General features: G+C 37.7%; 1 protein-coding gene across 3 annotated transcripts in view; it reads right to left on the reverse strand.

The window, feature by feature from the left end:
* The window catches only part of LOC149084079 (guanine nucleotide exchange factor VAV3-like), an 82,154-nt gene extending 64,653 nt beyond the window's left edge, over positions 1-17,501 (reverse strand). For 2 of the 3 annotated variants that reach the window (XM_089234430.1, XM_089234429.1), the window contains exon 1: positions 17,119-17,471. In XM_089234430.1, the coding sequence (XP_089090556.1) occupies positions 17,119-17,328 (210 nt within the window). In that variant the 5' untranslated portion in view covers positions 17,329-17,471. Of the gene's footprint in view, positions 1-17,118 lie in introns of all 3 variants that reach the window. The other variant, XM_089234431.1, reaches the window with a different exon arrangement.

The following is a 17,501-nucleotide window of genomic DNA, read 5'->3' on the forward strand; positions in this document are numbered from 1 at the left end:
GGTATTTTCAACCCGTTACTCGAATGGTGCTCCCTGAATTACCCACAGTGCTCGATGCTCGTATTTGATTTCGTGTTCGCGAGCATTTGATCAACGTTCCAATTAAACCACCTTGTAAAAATTGCATTCAAGGATTGAAATCATCTTGATTTTATGCATTCGTATGTTACACTTGCCGTAAGGGTGCTCTAATTTTGATGACGAATATAGGCAGTGCTCGCGACTGGAAGAAGTGTCAAAGGCCTCTGATCTAGTGATTCCTTAAGATCTTTTGTAACCCACCAAATTTTGTAAATAATACGCGGCTATAACTCTGATTCCTTGAAGGCCGTTTCAAGGGAGCCGACTGAGTAAAACTGAATGAAAGAAACGAAAGTTCAATGATTTTTCAGTCACTTTAAACTCTCATTATTTTCCTAGTAATTTTTTGCAATAATTTTCAATACCGGGGGAACGCAACCGTTTTAGTCCGTGGGCCAGATATACGAGATGATTACCGCACGCGGGCGCAAACTGGTTATTTATCGATCTTTGTGTATTGACGATACTTTTACGAATACCTTTCGCGGGCCAGAAGGAGCGCCCCCCCCCCTTTGGTAATTTTGGGGCGAATTTGGACCATGGGCACCTCTGTTTGATACTGTAGAACAGCGATTCCCCCCCCCCCCAACAAGAATTTTTCTGCGACCCTATTTCTTTTTGATAAGAATTTCATCGGCGACCTCTGGGGACCGTCTTAACAGCATCGAAGCTAGAGATAACCACATAGCTAGAGCAAGGCTTGATTTACCCAGCGACAAGAAAATCTGTATTGACGATTTAAATTTTCACTTCATTTTCACGATCATTTGTGATCGCTAGATCGGAGTCTAAGAATGAAACAAAATTTTCTTATTTCATTGGAGTGTCTTTTAACATAAGGGGCCATTCAAGTATTACGTAAGCAGATTTTCAGCCGTTTTTGACCCCCCCCCCCCTTGTTAGCAAAAGTCAACAAAGCATTGACCCCCCCCCCCCCCAGCAAAATTTCGTCAGCAGCTTAGCAGCTTAGAATATTTCATATCTTCAAAAAGGGGTGGTTGATGACTTAAGCAACCTTCAAATCCCCCCTCCCCCCGATGCTGACGTAATACTTTTATGACCCCTAAGAAAACTCTATGAAGTCCCTGAAAAGTCGAAAATAAGTATTAAAGACGGTTTTCAAGAAGAAAAATCTTGCTTGACTCCTAAAAAATTCCAGTGGCACCTAAATATTTTTCTTTTCGACTTTTCAAGCCTTGGGCTATAAATACATACCTCTACCGATTTATATGCAGTACACACACTCTCGAGAATTTTTACTGGATTCTTGTATCATAAAGCTCCCGGGCCGTGCCCAGGTGGGTCTACGCGTTAAGACGACACTGTCATTTGCTATAGAATAGTTTTTTAATACAGTCGAATCCTGTTATAACGAGCTCCAAGAGACCGGAGAAAACATTTCGTTAGAAAGGAATTCCAAGTTCATACATTGTTCCTATGTTAACTTATCTGAGGGGAGTAGAAAAGTGTTCGTTAAAGCGAGATTTTCACTATAACGGTATTCGTTAAAACGGGATTCGACTGTATTTAATTCTAAATACAGATATTGATTATTGCAGATGTATAATTATTAAAATACATCACATCCTCCAAGGCAGATCTTCAACGCGATATGCCCAGGGGTTGTCTGATTTTGCCAACCCGAAAAAAAAACCAAATTGAAAAAGCCTACCAAAATATACATCTCAAAACTGCACTTACTCGAAACATTGTTTTCTAATGATGTTATTGCATTGCCATACTCCATCGAAAGAGAAATACATTAATAAATATATGTATTCAATGCTAGTTAGATTATACGAGGTTAGAGGAAAAACCCATAAAACATGCATACTTTGACAACACAAATACACTGGGGGCCACACACACACTTAGAACATACTTATATATTCCAGCATCTACCAATTCATTAGAAATTGCCCAGACGAACGTTAACGAGGTGTATGTGCGGTTAAGTAGTAGTCAAAGTTGAAACTCGTAATTAATGTTAGTCCCGTTTTACGACTCTAATAATCTTGCGGCTGCACCATTCAAACCTGCATAAGTCCATCGCTGATATTATACTGTTAATAAAATTGCCTAAATAATTACCCAAAATCACTTTACATGCTTGACTTATTAAAAATTTGGCATTACTGTTTTACATACAAATAATTTTAATTTTTGAACGACCCCCGTATATTCCCATCCTTTTTCAAAAAATCACTTTAATGGCATTGGGGATTCATTTTTATTAGTTTTCACTCACAAGTCTCCTCAGTTGTGATAATAAATTACACAAGGCCGCTAATTGATGATCGGATAACGGATGATCGCTAATTGATCATCCGTAATACGCATGGCACTCATCTATCAGCGGTTGGAGAGTGCAAATCGAGCTCCAGCTCCACGTCTTAATCTGAGCTTTTTTCCAAGACGTTCAAACGCCTAATCATTAGTCGGAACCGTATTCCTTCCGAGTGAGAAGTAACTATAAATGATCAAAAACTTCAAAGGATCATAGAGTTTTCCACGAAAGAGAAATATTGAAGAGCGTGTATACCTATATTAACCTAGGATATATGTTCATCAATCTCATCCTCCGACAACATATGCACGCTGCCTGCGGGTAAAATAAATGGCTTCTCTCGGTTAAATGGCAAATAATTTATTTTGCAAATTTTTATCGAACTGAAAACGTGTAGCCATCAATTTGTCTCTTCCTTCACCGAACTTGTTTACCACTCAGAGCTTCAGCCAATCGCCAGCGAGACAATTTTCTAGTATTTTATAACCACAGAGCTACGTCGAAATATTTTTATAAGGTGGTGATTTTTTAACACTGCGTGCGTGTCTGGTATAAGCTAAGCTTATGTCTATGGTTTATGTCTAGGGTCTTTATCCCTAAAGAAAGTAATTTTGAAAAGATGGTCTGGAAGAGATTGGAAAAGAGTCTCCCCGCCAAGGCTGAGCAAATCTACATGTAATTACTATCCATACTTTCTTAATAACATAGGAAGAATTAGCACGCCGGTGATTGGTTACTGCGAGCAAAAAAAGCTAGCAAGACGTCACGCGAGGTGGAGTTTTTGGCGAAACTGAATTTCAAAGTTCATTAACGTAAAATGAAAGCATTTTTTATAGAATCAGTAAATGATAGCTGGGCGCTCGCTTCGCGAGCCGTTGATATTGTCTTCGCGATGCACGTGAACCGCATTTGATTAAATCAGAAACAACAATGGGAACATTTTTTAGTAAATCAATAAATGACAGTAAAGATGGAAGTATGGGAAAAAAAATTGGTCGGGTTTCAATCCGAATTGAACACACAGCATTCGGTACGCGAGTCTCGTACTATAACCGTAACTCCAATGGTGAATGTTAGATTCCAGCACAATTAAATGTATCCATTGTTAAAAGTCGCCTGCAAAAAATTCACCAGGAGTGACGTAATGGTTCATCACTCATTTCGGCCAATCACGATGCGCTAAATTTCTACAATGTAGCTAGAAATGTAGGGATTGATGAAAATTGTTTGTTCAGGTTCGAAGGGTATTTTTTTTTTCGAACCCGAACAAACAATTTCCATCAAATGACGGCCGCGAAAACCTTATGAACAATGTAGGGATTGTTTATAAGCTGCCGGGCCATATAAAACTTTTGACTTGGAATGTTTTTTTTTTCAACCACATATCTAACATAGCAAATTCGGCTAAATGTTGATTTGGGCTTATAAATTTTTGAAAAGGTGTCCAGCCTAGTCCCCACCCTCTCCCGTTGTGTGTTTCAAAAAGCAACATAGAAATTGAAATGAAAATATAATGAGTGGTGGGGGGTGAGTAATATATGGAGTGGTGGTAAACTATTCGTTATTATTAAATCTATGGATATTGTGCGAGATTGTCTAGAAGGTGCTGCCACCTACCGTTTTAATCGACAGTAAATGAATGTAATAATGCAATGCAAGTATTTTAATGCTGTCGCTCTACCACCGCACTGTATGTTTTTATTTCCTTTTTTTGATGGGTTGACCGGCATTAACAACTCGAATTTGGATAACCCTGGTTAACTCATTTCAGCCGTTGAGTATTGGTATTTCCGAAAACTATGACGTATATGTGCATGAAAATTACACCAACAAGCCCCCTTATCCGGCTGAAATTAATGAATGTCAACAGAGCCTGGAGGGGTTCATGAAGTTTTAAATGTGATAATGTATCACCGAAAGTGAGAAATATTACCCCCTGGAGCGCGTGGGGGCAGCAGAGTTTTGGAAACTCTGCTGCAGCTTGCTTCATTAAATTTGAAGTTAGAGAAGCACACACAACATAGGTTCCATTCAGTGGTTCTTAACCTAGGGCCCTTGGAGAGATTTCGGAAAGTCCGTGAGCTTGGATGAAAAAACAATTTTTTTGTTTTTCATTATGTGCTGAATATTATTCTGTGAAGGGGTCTGTAGCCTTCATCTTATTGGCAAGGGGTGGGGGGTCAGAGGCTTACGCAAAGAAAGGGCATAGGAGCCTCATGCCCTGTCCATAAGACAATTAAAAATGTTTTTAAATATTGTAAAAAATGAATTTCGGAAGAAAATACCATGCTGTTTTGATCAATTTCTATTGATTCTTTGCTTTTTGTTTTAGTATGCTTTTTGGAGGTTAGTAACTCGAAATTTCTCTGGGAGAAAATTTTTGCACTTCTCCAAAGGTACACTCCCAAAGGGGATCCCCGGTTTTCGTTTTATTGGCACAAAGGGCCCGTGGAGCAAAGGGTTCCCCAGGTCCAATTTGAGAATTTTCTATTTCTACAGTTCGAGTTGGACCATAAAGCAGCGGAAGCAATCCGAAATGTTTGTTTTGCAGGAAGTGGAAGGTAGAGTTGGTCATAGCACAACAACCAGACAGGTTCGGAAAAAAAATTCACTCGAGTCACAAGAACGTCGACGTTCAGTTTTCTTCAAAAATGAACGAGTGTTCACAAAGCGGGCGATATCGCTCATGGAAGTGTAACGGTAGAAGTTATGTATACAATAAACTGAAGAGCCAAAAAAACTGGTACAGGCAAATAAAAAGGTATGGAACCAATCGGAGTACGGCGCTGCGGTCGGCAACGCCTATATAACACAACAAGTGTCTGGCATAGTTGTTAGATCGGTTACTGCTGCTACAATGGCAGGTTATCGAGATTTAAGTGAGTTTGAACGTGGTGTTATAGTCGATGCACGAGAGATGGGACATAGCATCTCCGAGGTAGCGATGAAATTTGGATTTCTGACTTTAGACACTTCCGCTGGCCACCTAAATCCCCAGACATGAACATTATTGAACATATCTGGGATGCCTTGCAACGTGCTGTTCAGAAGAGATCTCCACCCCCTCTTACTCCTACGGATTTATGGACAGCCCTGCAGGATTCATGGTGCCAATTACCTCCAGCACTACTTCAGACATTAGTCGAGTCCATGCCACGTCGTGTTGCGGCACTTCTGCGGGCTCGCGGGGGATATTAGGCAGGTGTACCAGTTTTTTTGACTCTTCAGTGTATAAGGTTCAATTAAAAACTTTGAAATGAAGAGCGATAAAAACAAATGAGTTGGGAAGACTGAGGTAGGTCAAAAGCTGGATTCCATGGCCTCGAGGCAGGTTATAGAGGTCATCCGATATAGAGGCACTCGAACATTATCAATCGACCTCACCATCTCAAAATCGGTTAAGGTTCGTCACCTTCACGACCTCTCAGCATTCTTCCTCTATAAATCATGAAGTGACTAAAACTATCACGAAACTTCTGACTGATCCTGTTGTTTTCCGAGTTCCGACTGAGTATATAGTGTCATACAAAAGAAAAAAAATTAAAAATATTACACATATTTCATCATATAGATATTTTTAGGACGAAATTTAATGCACTTAACATGAAACAAATATTCCTTTTTATAGAAAAACATAAAAAATTCGGTGTTCAAAGCACTTGGCTCGAATTCAAATTCCAGCGAACACAAAGTAAGAGTAACTCTTCCATGAAACGGAACAATTTCCTTGAAGGAAAAAATGGATTGAAATGGACAAACATTAAGAAGGAACGTATGTTACTTTACAGAGATTCTCTGAGAAACTCGAAAGTGAATCGATTTTTCTTTCCGAGAGAAAGAATAGTGACAGTCACAAGGTTCATCCTTAGTTCCAGTAGTAGTTTCCAGAGTAAAAAAAATCCCAGAGAACTAAACAGAATATAAGAGAGAAGAAAAAAATGGAAGCCTCAAGTCTTTCAATTCCCAAAAGGTTCCAGGAAAAAAAAAGAAAAAATTCTCAAAATTTAGCAAAAAACATGAAAAAGATCTTAAAACAAGTACACAACTATCGCGTTTCGGAAAGTAGAGGGAGTAGGAAATAGTTACACGAGCCATTAAGAGAACAGAGAAGATGATAATGATAATAATAATGGAGTGCGGTCATTACGAGCCGCCGCCATAAATATAAGGCATATTTCCCCTTGGTCCATAAAAAAAGTAAATAAAATGAAATAGAAGCTATCTCATAGTCGGGTAGAAATGGATCCTAGCGACTGTCTGTGGTGGCAGGCACTGCATGAGTGTATATGCCCTCTTTTTATGAAAGATAGGAGACACCCCAAAAGCTCTGGTAAAAGCTGAGCTAAAGCAATAAACACACACACGCCTACTCATATTTAATGGATATTCTTCTTTTTTTTATTAGAGGGCACAGCCTCCATTTCGCCTTTATCTAACACCCTAAGCCCCACTTCTCATGTGTACACACACGCGTTTTTTGTTTTTTTTCTTTCAGATATAACAACCATGGAATTGATAAACCTATTTATCAATTCCATGGTTGGTTTTATTCATGGATTCAAACACACGGAAACTCACGCATAGTTTCATTATTCATAGTTCAAAACAAGACTTTAAACAGGCATTAAAAATCTGTGTAACAATGGTCATCCTTCTCCGCATAAGATTAATTTTTTGCCCACTCGTGGGCCAGTTACACCAAACAATTTTTTGACCACACACACATCTCTCTCTCTCTCGCTCACTCACACACACAGACACAAATTGAGGTGCGCTACCTGCTCAATACAGTATTCAGAAGCAAGCTATACGGTCGTCTCAGCACCACCTCTCTTCCAAAAGTGAAAGTGCTTACTCTGCGTCAGAAAATATTCCAAAGGTATATCTACAACTCTCGCGCTATGCTTTATCCTTGAGGAGTGGTTCACTGAGCTCTCTCGTTATCAAAACGGAATAACAGATTATGACATATCTAACGAGACAAGCAACGAATGTCGTACTTGCGATGATCCATCGACAGTCGGTGCATCAAATAACTTGCTTTGCGCCTCTTGGATTCTAAAAAGTGAAGGTACTGTGATCGGTGCGTGGGAGAAAAAAAGAAATGCAAAGATCACGCTAGTTATATATTACCCCGCGATCGAAGCGATTAAACTTACATATATGCAGCTGTACAAGACTCAAGTGATTTTCGGACTTCCTGAACCCTATAGACGTCCTTTGGTACGGCAGGGCCAAGGATCTTTCAATGTGGTGATAACTATCACTACTAAATCGTACACCAGTCGAGTCCAACCCAGCAACGTCAAACAAGTTGCTATGTTGCAGTTCGTGCGTTTTCTACTATAAATTTGAGCATTTGCACCCGCTGCCCTCATGAGAAATCGTGCACAGAAAAGGGTGAGAACTGAGAAGCAATGCACTGCCGTACGGAAACTCATGAGCATTCCTCTAAAGCAGTGATTCTCAAACTTTGGAAGTTTGCGGCCAGGTTGATTTCTTCTTGTGAGGGGAAGGGCTAGCCATTCACACGAACACACGACTAATGAGAAATGAGTGGGGAAAAAATAAAACTGCGAATCATTCACGGCCCGGTTTTATTGATGTCAGGGCACGGTTCTGGTACGCGGCCAGATGATTGAGAAACACTGTTCTCAAGCAGCGGTTCTGAACCTTTTTTGACTCGCGGAGCCCTTTTTAGTACCTAATTTCAACGGTGGAACCCACCATTGAATTTATACAAGGTTTTTTTATTTGTCTGCCAAATTTAATGATTTATTTTATTTTCTTCGAGTGGCCGCGGCGCCCTGGGTAGCACACACGGAGCCCCGAAGGCTCCGCGATGCACCGGTTGAGAACTGCTGCTCAAAACTCTAAAGGAATTTCTTTCTCATTTTTGCATTTCGGAAAGCACTTTATACCAGGGGTCTGCCCAGACTTTTTTTCAGGGTCCTGTTTTTGTGAAAATTTTCTTTATTCTTGTGAAAAGTGTCATTAATTTTGTGAGAAATGAGTAATTTTGTGGGAAGCGAAATAATCTAGTTGATCTATCAAAAAAAGAAATTGAATTTCAAATTTATGGATTTATTTTTCTATTTCGTGAAGGGTTTGTTTTTCAGATCGGGAATTTTGTGAACGGTCCGGAAAACGGACTCAAATTTTGGCTGGACAGACCCCTGTATACATTTTATCACACAATGCATCTCTCATAACAAATTATTTTCTGAGGTGCGCGTGTTGAGTACAAAGTGCTGCCATCCTATCTCCAAATTTCGACTGAGAGCGGCAGGCATATAAATTGTTGTGCTTATAATAGGTTTCGTGTTGCGAATCTCTCTGTTCTCAGCGAAGAGACCTTTTTGAACAAACTTATCAAGCCAACTTATTCAAGAAATCAAATCATAGTTTTCTTAGATTCAGCATATGTTGAGAATCCCACATTCTTGAGATGCACAAACAGTGGATACTCATGATCAAATAAATGGTGTTTAAGACTCAAATCGTAAAACAAATGTCTTTCCGATTTGTACTCCAGACCTATCAATGAAGCACTTAGGCCGAAAGCAGGTCCTTCAAAATGTTATTTAGATAAATCAAAATGACTGCAACATCATTGACCCTGAGTGTCTTCCCATCATCCAGAGATAATTTTTTTTCTTTTAAGATGAAATTCATTAAATAACGTATGGATGGCGTACTCATACACAGGCCCATATGTACTAGTTTAATTTTAATTATTATTTCCTCTACTTTTGTGTACTACTACTACACTGTGTTGGACGGGTGCACATTGTTGAGTAGTGGTAGAGTGCTTACCCCCAATCGCTGTTTTGTCTGTGATTGTGGGTTCACATCCAGAATCTCTGTTTGAACCCCAACACTTTTTTTTTATCATTATTAAATTGAATTTGCAAGTCTGAGTTTGTGTGATTATCATCTATCTTTCACAAATACCAACTCGGAAAAAAATGGATTTTTTTACTCAGCCGCACTGAGAGCAGATTTACACCAGCTATTCCCACAGCCAAAGAGCTTACATCTGCAGAGCTCATAAGTTGAACATAATGGAAATTCTTTTACTGAAGAACTGCCATTTCAGACAACTGCTGTGTCAAATGAGCTGTCCAGGTAGCAGTAGCACTCTTTCTGGGAGACTCAGAAACATGATTAAAATTATTGGGATGAAAGAACTGCGTCGAATTGTTCCTGTCATGCCTTATAACATATATCATTATATATACGGGGTGATTATAAAAAAACTATCCCGCCATATGGGCCCCTAACTATCATACCATTCACAGAAACTGAATGAAATTTTGGCATAAGGTATTTTGAGGTATGCGCTCAAGAATGATATGGAAAACAACAGTGTCACTCTAACAGTTACGGTTACAGTGAGAAAATTTCGAAAATATCAAATGGCAACACCAAGTTTTTTGTATTGGAATGTGATCTCCATACTGAAAAACACTAAATAGCGTTGGAATGGCACCTGTAGCACGAAAATCCCTGGAGCTAGGCAAGGAAAAAGTAAAAAGGACTTTGCCGTGCATCAGAGCATTAATGTTCGTTTCATTCGTCACACCGTTTCTTCGGCTGAGATCCCAGCCTGATTAGTTCTCCACAAGGTCATGTGGAAAATTTGTGAAACAATAAAATGCTTTATTTTATGCTGCTTCTCTGTCCTTATTGGTTGTCCTCACTTTTAGCCTATCTACCGCCGGTGATTTTCATGCTACAGTTGCCGTTCGAATGCTATTGAGGGTTTTTCACAATGGAGATCACATTCCAATACAAAAAACTTGGTGTTGCCATTTGATATTTTTGAAATTTTCTCACTGTAACCGTAACTGTTAGAGTGACACTGTTGTTTTCCATATTATTCTTGAGCGCATACATCAAAATACCTTATGCCAAAATTTCATTCAGTTTCTGTGAATGGTATGATAGTTAGGGGCCCATATGTCGGGATAGTTTTTTTATAATCACCCTGTATATCACACAATTCATAATAAAAAAGTTCACATTATATATAACTAAAATAATTGTGAAATAGCTGTAAAAATTTCAGATACACAAGAAACAAAAAAAAATTGTATCCAAATGACTTGATTACAATGAAATTACTCAATTATGCACAAATTATCAAAAAAGTTTCGAAAAATGCAATTTTGTAATGAATTACAATGTGGCTATGAATTATAGTTGACATAGGTGAGTGGTTATTGCTGTTAGTCATACTAGTTCTGTGTAGTTCATGTTTTTCAATTACAATAATACAGCAACTAAACATTACACTTAAGGAAATTTAACTGCTACATTTAAATACATTGTCTCCCTTTCTATCTTTTCCTCAAAATGTCAAAACTTACAAGCAGGAATTCAAAAAAGTCACTCATGTGCTTCGGGAAGCATTTTGTAAATCACATTTCCCAAATGATATCAAAACTAAATTTTCTTTGAACAGAAGAAAAAGGTATCAGTCCAAACTATAGACACCTATAGTGTAGGATACCTCTGCTTCAGTATTTGAGAAATAAAAAAAAAATAAGCACCAGCCACAAACCTCTTAGGCGCCTAGCATTTTTTACTCAAAAAGGAGGTACAAAATAATATTTTTCTTTGACTTTTTAATAGCCATGGTGACCCTTCCTGATGTTGGATCTGCTGACATAAACTCCAAAAATTTTGCATTGCCCTCAGACTGGAATTTGATAACCACACATAGATAAGTGCAGGCACCTAAACCTATTTCATAACCTAGGATTTGTCATGCTCTGCCACAGTTATAAGCTGTTGACATCCTACATGCATGATGGTGATTCCAATTTATTCAGAGCAAGTGCAATGAAATTATGTGGAACAGTCGTAATGTAAAAATACAGCAAACACATTATATAATTCTCTAAAGAAACCATTGCAAGGTAAGGCAAACCTGCCTGGCACTGACCACCAGACTATAAGGACATGTGTTTCCTCATTCACATTTTGCCTCATTCTCAATGCTTGTTAGACATAAAGAGAATGGTCCCAAATGCAGAAGTATCTGGTCCTTTAACACTTGCGGCAGTTTATAGATAATGTGAAATTCATTCACATTACCATTATTCATTTACTGATTGAGAACATAGACATTCAAATAATAAGAATCAGTCAACACCATTTCTGAATAAGAATTTAAACTTTCATTTGTTCAAAGCATTTTCTTGCTTAAGTGCATGAATGTTTCAGCTAGCTTACTTTCTCTAGGATTATTTGAACCCTTACAGCGGTAATCCCAGATTTCTTATCTTACATTATCTATTTTATTTTGGCAATCCCGAAATATCTCAGATTCTTGAACCCTCTCATTTTGGCATTGACGAGTCCAGATACTGTTTTAAGTTTTTTTTTTCCTTTTCCCCCATCCTGTCAATCAACTGCCAGTGGGCAAAGTCAGCTTTTATTCAAAGTCTCATAACAGAAGGGGAGAGAAAGGATGTTTTTCTTATACCTTCAAGGTAGTACAAGATCAAGCTTAAGTGTGCAAAATAAATAACAGAAAACAATAGTTTTTCTCTTCCTTGTTTTTTTTTTTATTATTTTTATTGAGGGGAAGAGATTTATCAGCCCACAAAATCGGAAAAAAAAAATTCTTCTTGAAAATGGGTGGCAATTCCTAAAAGTATGATTTCCACTGCGGCAGTTATGATGTGTACCAGGAAAATTTTAAAAACCAATGCCAATAAAGGGTTAATGGCTCAAATAAGAGCTACATTTTTGACAGCCAGATTTGAGTACAGAATGAAGAAAATGAATTCAAACACATTATTATTGCGGGCTGGATCAGCCTGCGTTTGTGTGCTTGTTCTTTCAATTATGGTATTTTTACACATTCATAATGCTTGCAATAATCTATTAAATGTTATGCACTATCACAATAGGCACACACATAAACCCAGTACTACACCCTAATGCCCTCATTACTAAAAGCCTGTCCAGAATAATTTACAGTATTACATTTGCAAGTTATAATTATTATTTGACCAGTTATAAGCCTTATGGAAACATCTTGAAGCATCAAAGCCTTTATCTCGAAAGAAAGTAGTTTTGAAAAGATGGTCTGTAAGAAGTTTAAAAAAAAAAAAAAAAAAAAAAAAAAGAGTCCAAGGTTAGACAAATCTACTGCCTGACATGCCGAGCCATATAAAACTTTTGACCTATAATGGTTTTTTTTTTTCAATTACATACCCAACATAACATATTAGGATAAATGTTGATTTGGGCATATACATTTTTGAAAAGTTGTCCAGCACTAGTCCCCACCCCCTCCCATTATGTGTTTCAAAAAGCAACGCAGAAATTAGAATGAAAATATAATGAGTGGTAATGGGGGATTAATATATGAAGTGGTGGGGGATGCATGCAGAATTCTCTAAAGGGAAAGGCAGTTTTTTTTCTTTCCTGGGGGAGGTATTTCATTTTCAGGCATGAATTTTTACAAAAATCATAATTTCCATTCAAGGAAGGGGGGTCCTCCACCTCCTCCATATGCCAGCATTTCCCAAACCTTTTCCGCTCAAAAATAGCTTTTGTCTTCCTGTACCACAGGGTTGGTCATTATGCTGGCAAAATGGCATTTTTGCTGGGGACAGTGGCAAAACTGGTAAAAACTGGCAAAAATTGATTTTGTGAAATAAAAATTAGATTCCATGCTCATTATATGCAAGCAAGACTTAAAATTACAACCAACTAACTTTATTTTTATGACGTGTTTATAAAATAATCGTGTGACATAGAATGTTATTAGACCACGGTTTGACAAACCTCAAATAGCATTGTGATTAAAAAATTGGAACTAACGGCCATAAATTTTCAATTGTGTGATTGTTCTATTTGATTTTTTCTTTTTTGAAATTTCTATTCGATTCCAATTTTCTATTCGGGATTATTCAAAGCAGAGTGATTCAGCCACAATAGCTGATGCTTATCAACACGGTTGGGTTTTTGACATCAAAAGTTTCTGACATGACAAGCATAAAAAAAACTGGTTTAAACCATCAAAAACCTAAATGAATGCTTTTGGATAATGTTTTGAACATCATAGGTATGTAAAGTGATGAAGAATTTACCTTTTTGCATAATTACAATGTTTTATTTTTAAACACTGATTTATTACAATAATTAAAACAAATACTAATTGTAATTTGCAATTTCGAATTTTTCGACACAAAGAATCTAGAACAGATAATATATAATTTTATGGTTCATTTTATCTACACTATTGATTATCTATGTTCAATTTGCTAAACAAAATAGAGCTGTTTATTCAAAATCTGTGATAGGCAATCTGGGTTAAGTTTTTGACCTCAGAAACACAGTATTGAAACAGCGAAAAACTTATTGTCAATGTTGTCAAATAGTTCTTTCTTAAACCTGATATGTTAAATAACAAAAAACTTTTATGCAGGTTAAAAAAAATGTATTATTTTTTTAATTATAATTACTAAGTATAAAATATATATTTCGATACTTTAAATTTTCTGATCTGCCCAAAAGTTTATCCCATATTGAAAATTCTCGCACAGTATCTGTTAATACACTAAACTCATTTATTCTCACCAAAAGAATTTCTTAGCTCAGGTTGTATAAATCCAAAGTTTTAGAGTATTTTTAATCAAAGCAGAGCTAGCAGGACTTGATACTCAAAGCATTGTTTTGCATGTTTAAGATACAGCTTTAATTGGAAAACCATTGCATTATGAATATTAAATGTACCACATCTCATAGTCAAACTTAATTGCTCTTTTACACTAAGAATACATTATAGGAGCCCCAAAACAGAATATGCTGAAATCTGCAATGTACGTCGCAGAACAAGCAGTGCAACTGCAGAACAATCTGGAAGAAGTTTGGGAAAAGTGTAGAAGACACACACTATTATGGTGATTTTTACTACTACTACTACTAAACCATACATGCACCTCGTTCATATTCCTCTGCGAAACTTCTAACGAATTGGTACATGTTGGAATGTGTGTGTCAGTGTTGTGAGCCTAATGTGAAACTTGTTTCTGTGTAATGCTTGTTATAGTGCTGCCATCTGTTTCCTATTTTTCAAACTATGAGTGAAATACAATGATAGAAGATTTTACTGTTATAGGCCTGTTTCCCTCTGTGACGGGACTTTTTTAACGGGGAGCTTGCATTGGCGATTTTTACTGCTACTAAACCAGACATGCATCTCGTCAATATTCCTCTGTGGAACTTGTAACGAAATGGTACATGTTGGAATGTGTGTGCACATATAGCGAACCTTCTGTGAAGTTTGTTTCTGTTTAATGCTTGTTATGTGTAGTGCTGCTGTCTGCAATCAATTTTTTCAAACTATGAGTTTTTTCTCAACTCATAGTGAGCGATGTGTAATGAATGAATAATTATATAATTGTTGGCCTGTTGCTCTCTGAGGCAAGACTTTTTAACGGGGAAATCAGCTTGCATTCGCACCTTCCTGTCGCAGCGACGGTGGGGAGGTGGTCGACTGAAGTTGGTTTTTGCAGTTCCCAATTTTGAGGTGGGAATGCGAGTCTATCTCCCTGTTAAAAAGTGATTTTTACTGCAGAACATTTCCAGTCAGCCGAGAGTTCATTGCAGAACAATGCAAAATATTCTGCTTTGGTTCTTAAGCATAGTGTATACAATCAGTACTGCCAAATTAAAGAGCATTTTAGTTTTAAAATTTAGTAGTTTGATTGCTATTCTAATGTTATACACAATAACAGTATTATTTTAAGTACTAGTGATTATATATCTAGATCACTTAACAATAACAGAAAATAAAAATTTCACGTATTACATTTTTAAACAGCTATCTATTATAAACAGAGTACAGCAGATGTTTGTATCTATACACACACATATATACGCAATTAAAGAAATTTTGAAAAGCAAAAGAATCATCTTTTCAATTGAAGAATATCAAATCATTACAGTTTTTTTTTTCTTTAGCTTTTATGCTACTCTTTATTCAAATTGTAAATTTTAATAGAATCCAGTGTATTTTTTGATTAACTAGGCTATGCACTATGTGCATGTTCCAGTGAGCACAGCATGGAAAACTCACCATTTTTTGCGTGTCCTATCATTTCTCCCTCAGCTGAATCTTTCACTTTTAAGGAAACTACAGCTATTTTCATTACTTTATTATTTCAATTGAGTAAAGCTATTGAGTAAAATTAGGTAGATATTTGAAATGCTTTTGTACCTCAATGCAGAATGTTTTGCATTGTTAGGTATCAAGCCCTCAGCTGACTGGAAAAAAATGCTCCAAGGTATAAATTTCTATACATGGGCGGAGAAAAGAGTGGGGGGGGGGGGTGGGAAGGGCAATGCCCCCCAGTGTCAAAGGTGGAGTGACTGATCTAATGTATACATGAATTGACATCATCGTGCCCCCCCAGCAATAATGAACGTGCCCCTCCCCCCAGACTTCCAAGTCTATCTCCGCCTATGTTCCCATAATAGCATTTTCTACACATTCCTTAAAATTTTTTCCGGAAATTTATCTGCAGTGGCACTAAGTGCTCTGCAACATACATTGTAGTTTTTGCCACATTCTGCTTTAGGGCTTTTGTAGGACATAATTTATCCTAATCCTCTGATTAATATGACTGATATAAGCGCATTTCATGTAAATAAACTGTCAACACTCTTATTTGCATGTTAAAAACAACTTTTTTAAATTAAATATTTTTGAAATGCTAGATATAAATAAATGTCTGACATATCAATTTTTTATGTTTGGCAAAAAACCTATTTTTGTAGGGACATTTTTTATCATAGTTTTTTTTTTCCAGCTGAGGCAAAAACGCACCAATGCAAAAATTTATCAATTCTTAAATCAAGCTTTGTATTCAAATCTATCTCATTTGCATTTAGAAAAATAAAGGACAGCGCAATAACGCCTCTAGTGCGTAGCCCAAAAATCAATTTTTGCTACTATTCCAGGACGTTTTTACCGGGTTTTTTTTCCAGTCCATGACAAAAACATGCCAAGACTGCTGCACCTAGGTCACTAACGTGCTCACACACCTTTTGTCACCCACATGTTTGTACCCTCTATAGGTCCTCCTTTATAATCATCACTGATAGGATTCCTTGCATTCTTAAGTCCATTTTTTGGTCACCCACGGGCTTGCACACTATCTTGGTCACTAATTGTGCCGATCCTTGGGCTCTAGTCAAAAACATGTTTATTGCTATGCTGTCTGCCTTACATTCTTCTTAAATTTCCCACCCCTCTGAACTTGCTAATATACCCACTAAGCCCTGTGTAAATAGGCAAACCCAGAGACAAGGCTACCCGGGGGAGGGGGGGGGCATGGCTGGCAGAAAAAAAAAATTCAAACAATGAATAGAAATTGGTGAGCAGGTACTTTCAGCTATGTTGGGCCCCTAGAGCCCCTGATGCAGTTGAGACAGCCCTGCCCAAATTGCAGATGCTTTTTTTTTTAAAGAACCAGGGACTGGCAGCTGATAAAGTTTTATAACGGAGAGAGAGAGAGGGGCCGTAGACCCTTCTTCTATGTATAATACAAACTTCAAGGCCACCATCATAGTAGAGCGGGGAAAGAGAGGCCGAGGTGAAAGCACCAACCCTTCCCACGGGAACTTACTAGCACACGCACGTGACACAATGGACAATTTAAAAAAAAACAACAATTGTTGTACGTAGTAATGATGATGATGATCATTTTAATTGTTTTACTCACTTTGGAGTTCTGAGGTCTCAGGCTGACATCTTTGGGATCAATGCAACCAGGAACTAATTTCGACAGCAGTTGGCATAACAGCACACCATCCTTCAAGGTGTTTGCTAAGTCTACGACTTGTGCATTCTCCCAAGTGACGCGGTGGTTCGCGAGCAGCACTTTGTGCTCGATCAGCCACGAGGCGCACTCCTTCCACAACGTGTCCGCCATCAACCCCCCCTAATCACTATTTGTATACACAATTGACAGCAATATATTTATAATTTTTATGCACACGGTTTTTTTGTTTTATCTAACATAAACAACGCGATGCTTCAATCGTCGCCATAAAGAAGCGGCAGCTTCGGCGCGTCCGTCGCGGGCGGGACTCGATCAGCTACTGA

The sequence above is a fragment of the Pholcus phalangioides genome, unplaced genomic scaffold (assembly GCF_987345545.1).
Source record: "Pholcus phalangioides strain wild (caught in Gottingen) unplaced genomic scaffold, Ppha-v1.0 ptg000008l_1, whole genome shotgun sequence".
NCBI classification, from domain to species: Eukaryota; Metazoa; Arthropoda; class Arachnida; order Araneae; family Pholcidae; genus Pholcus; species Pholcus phalangioides.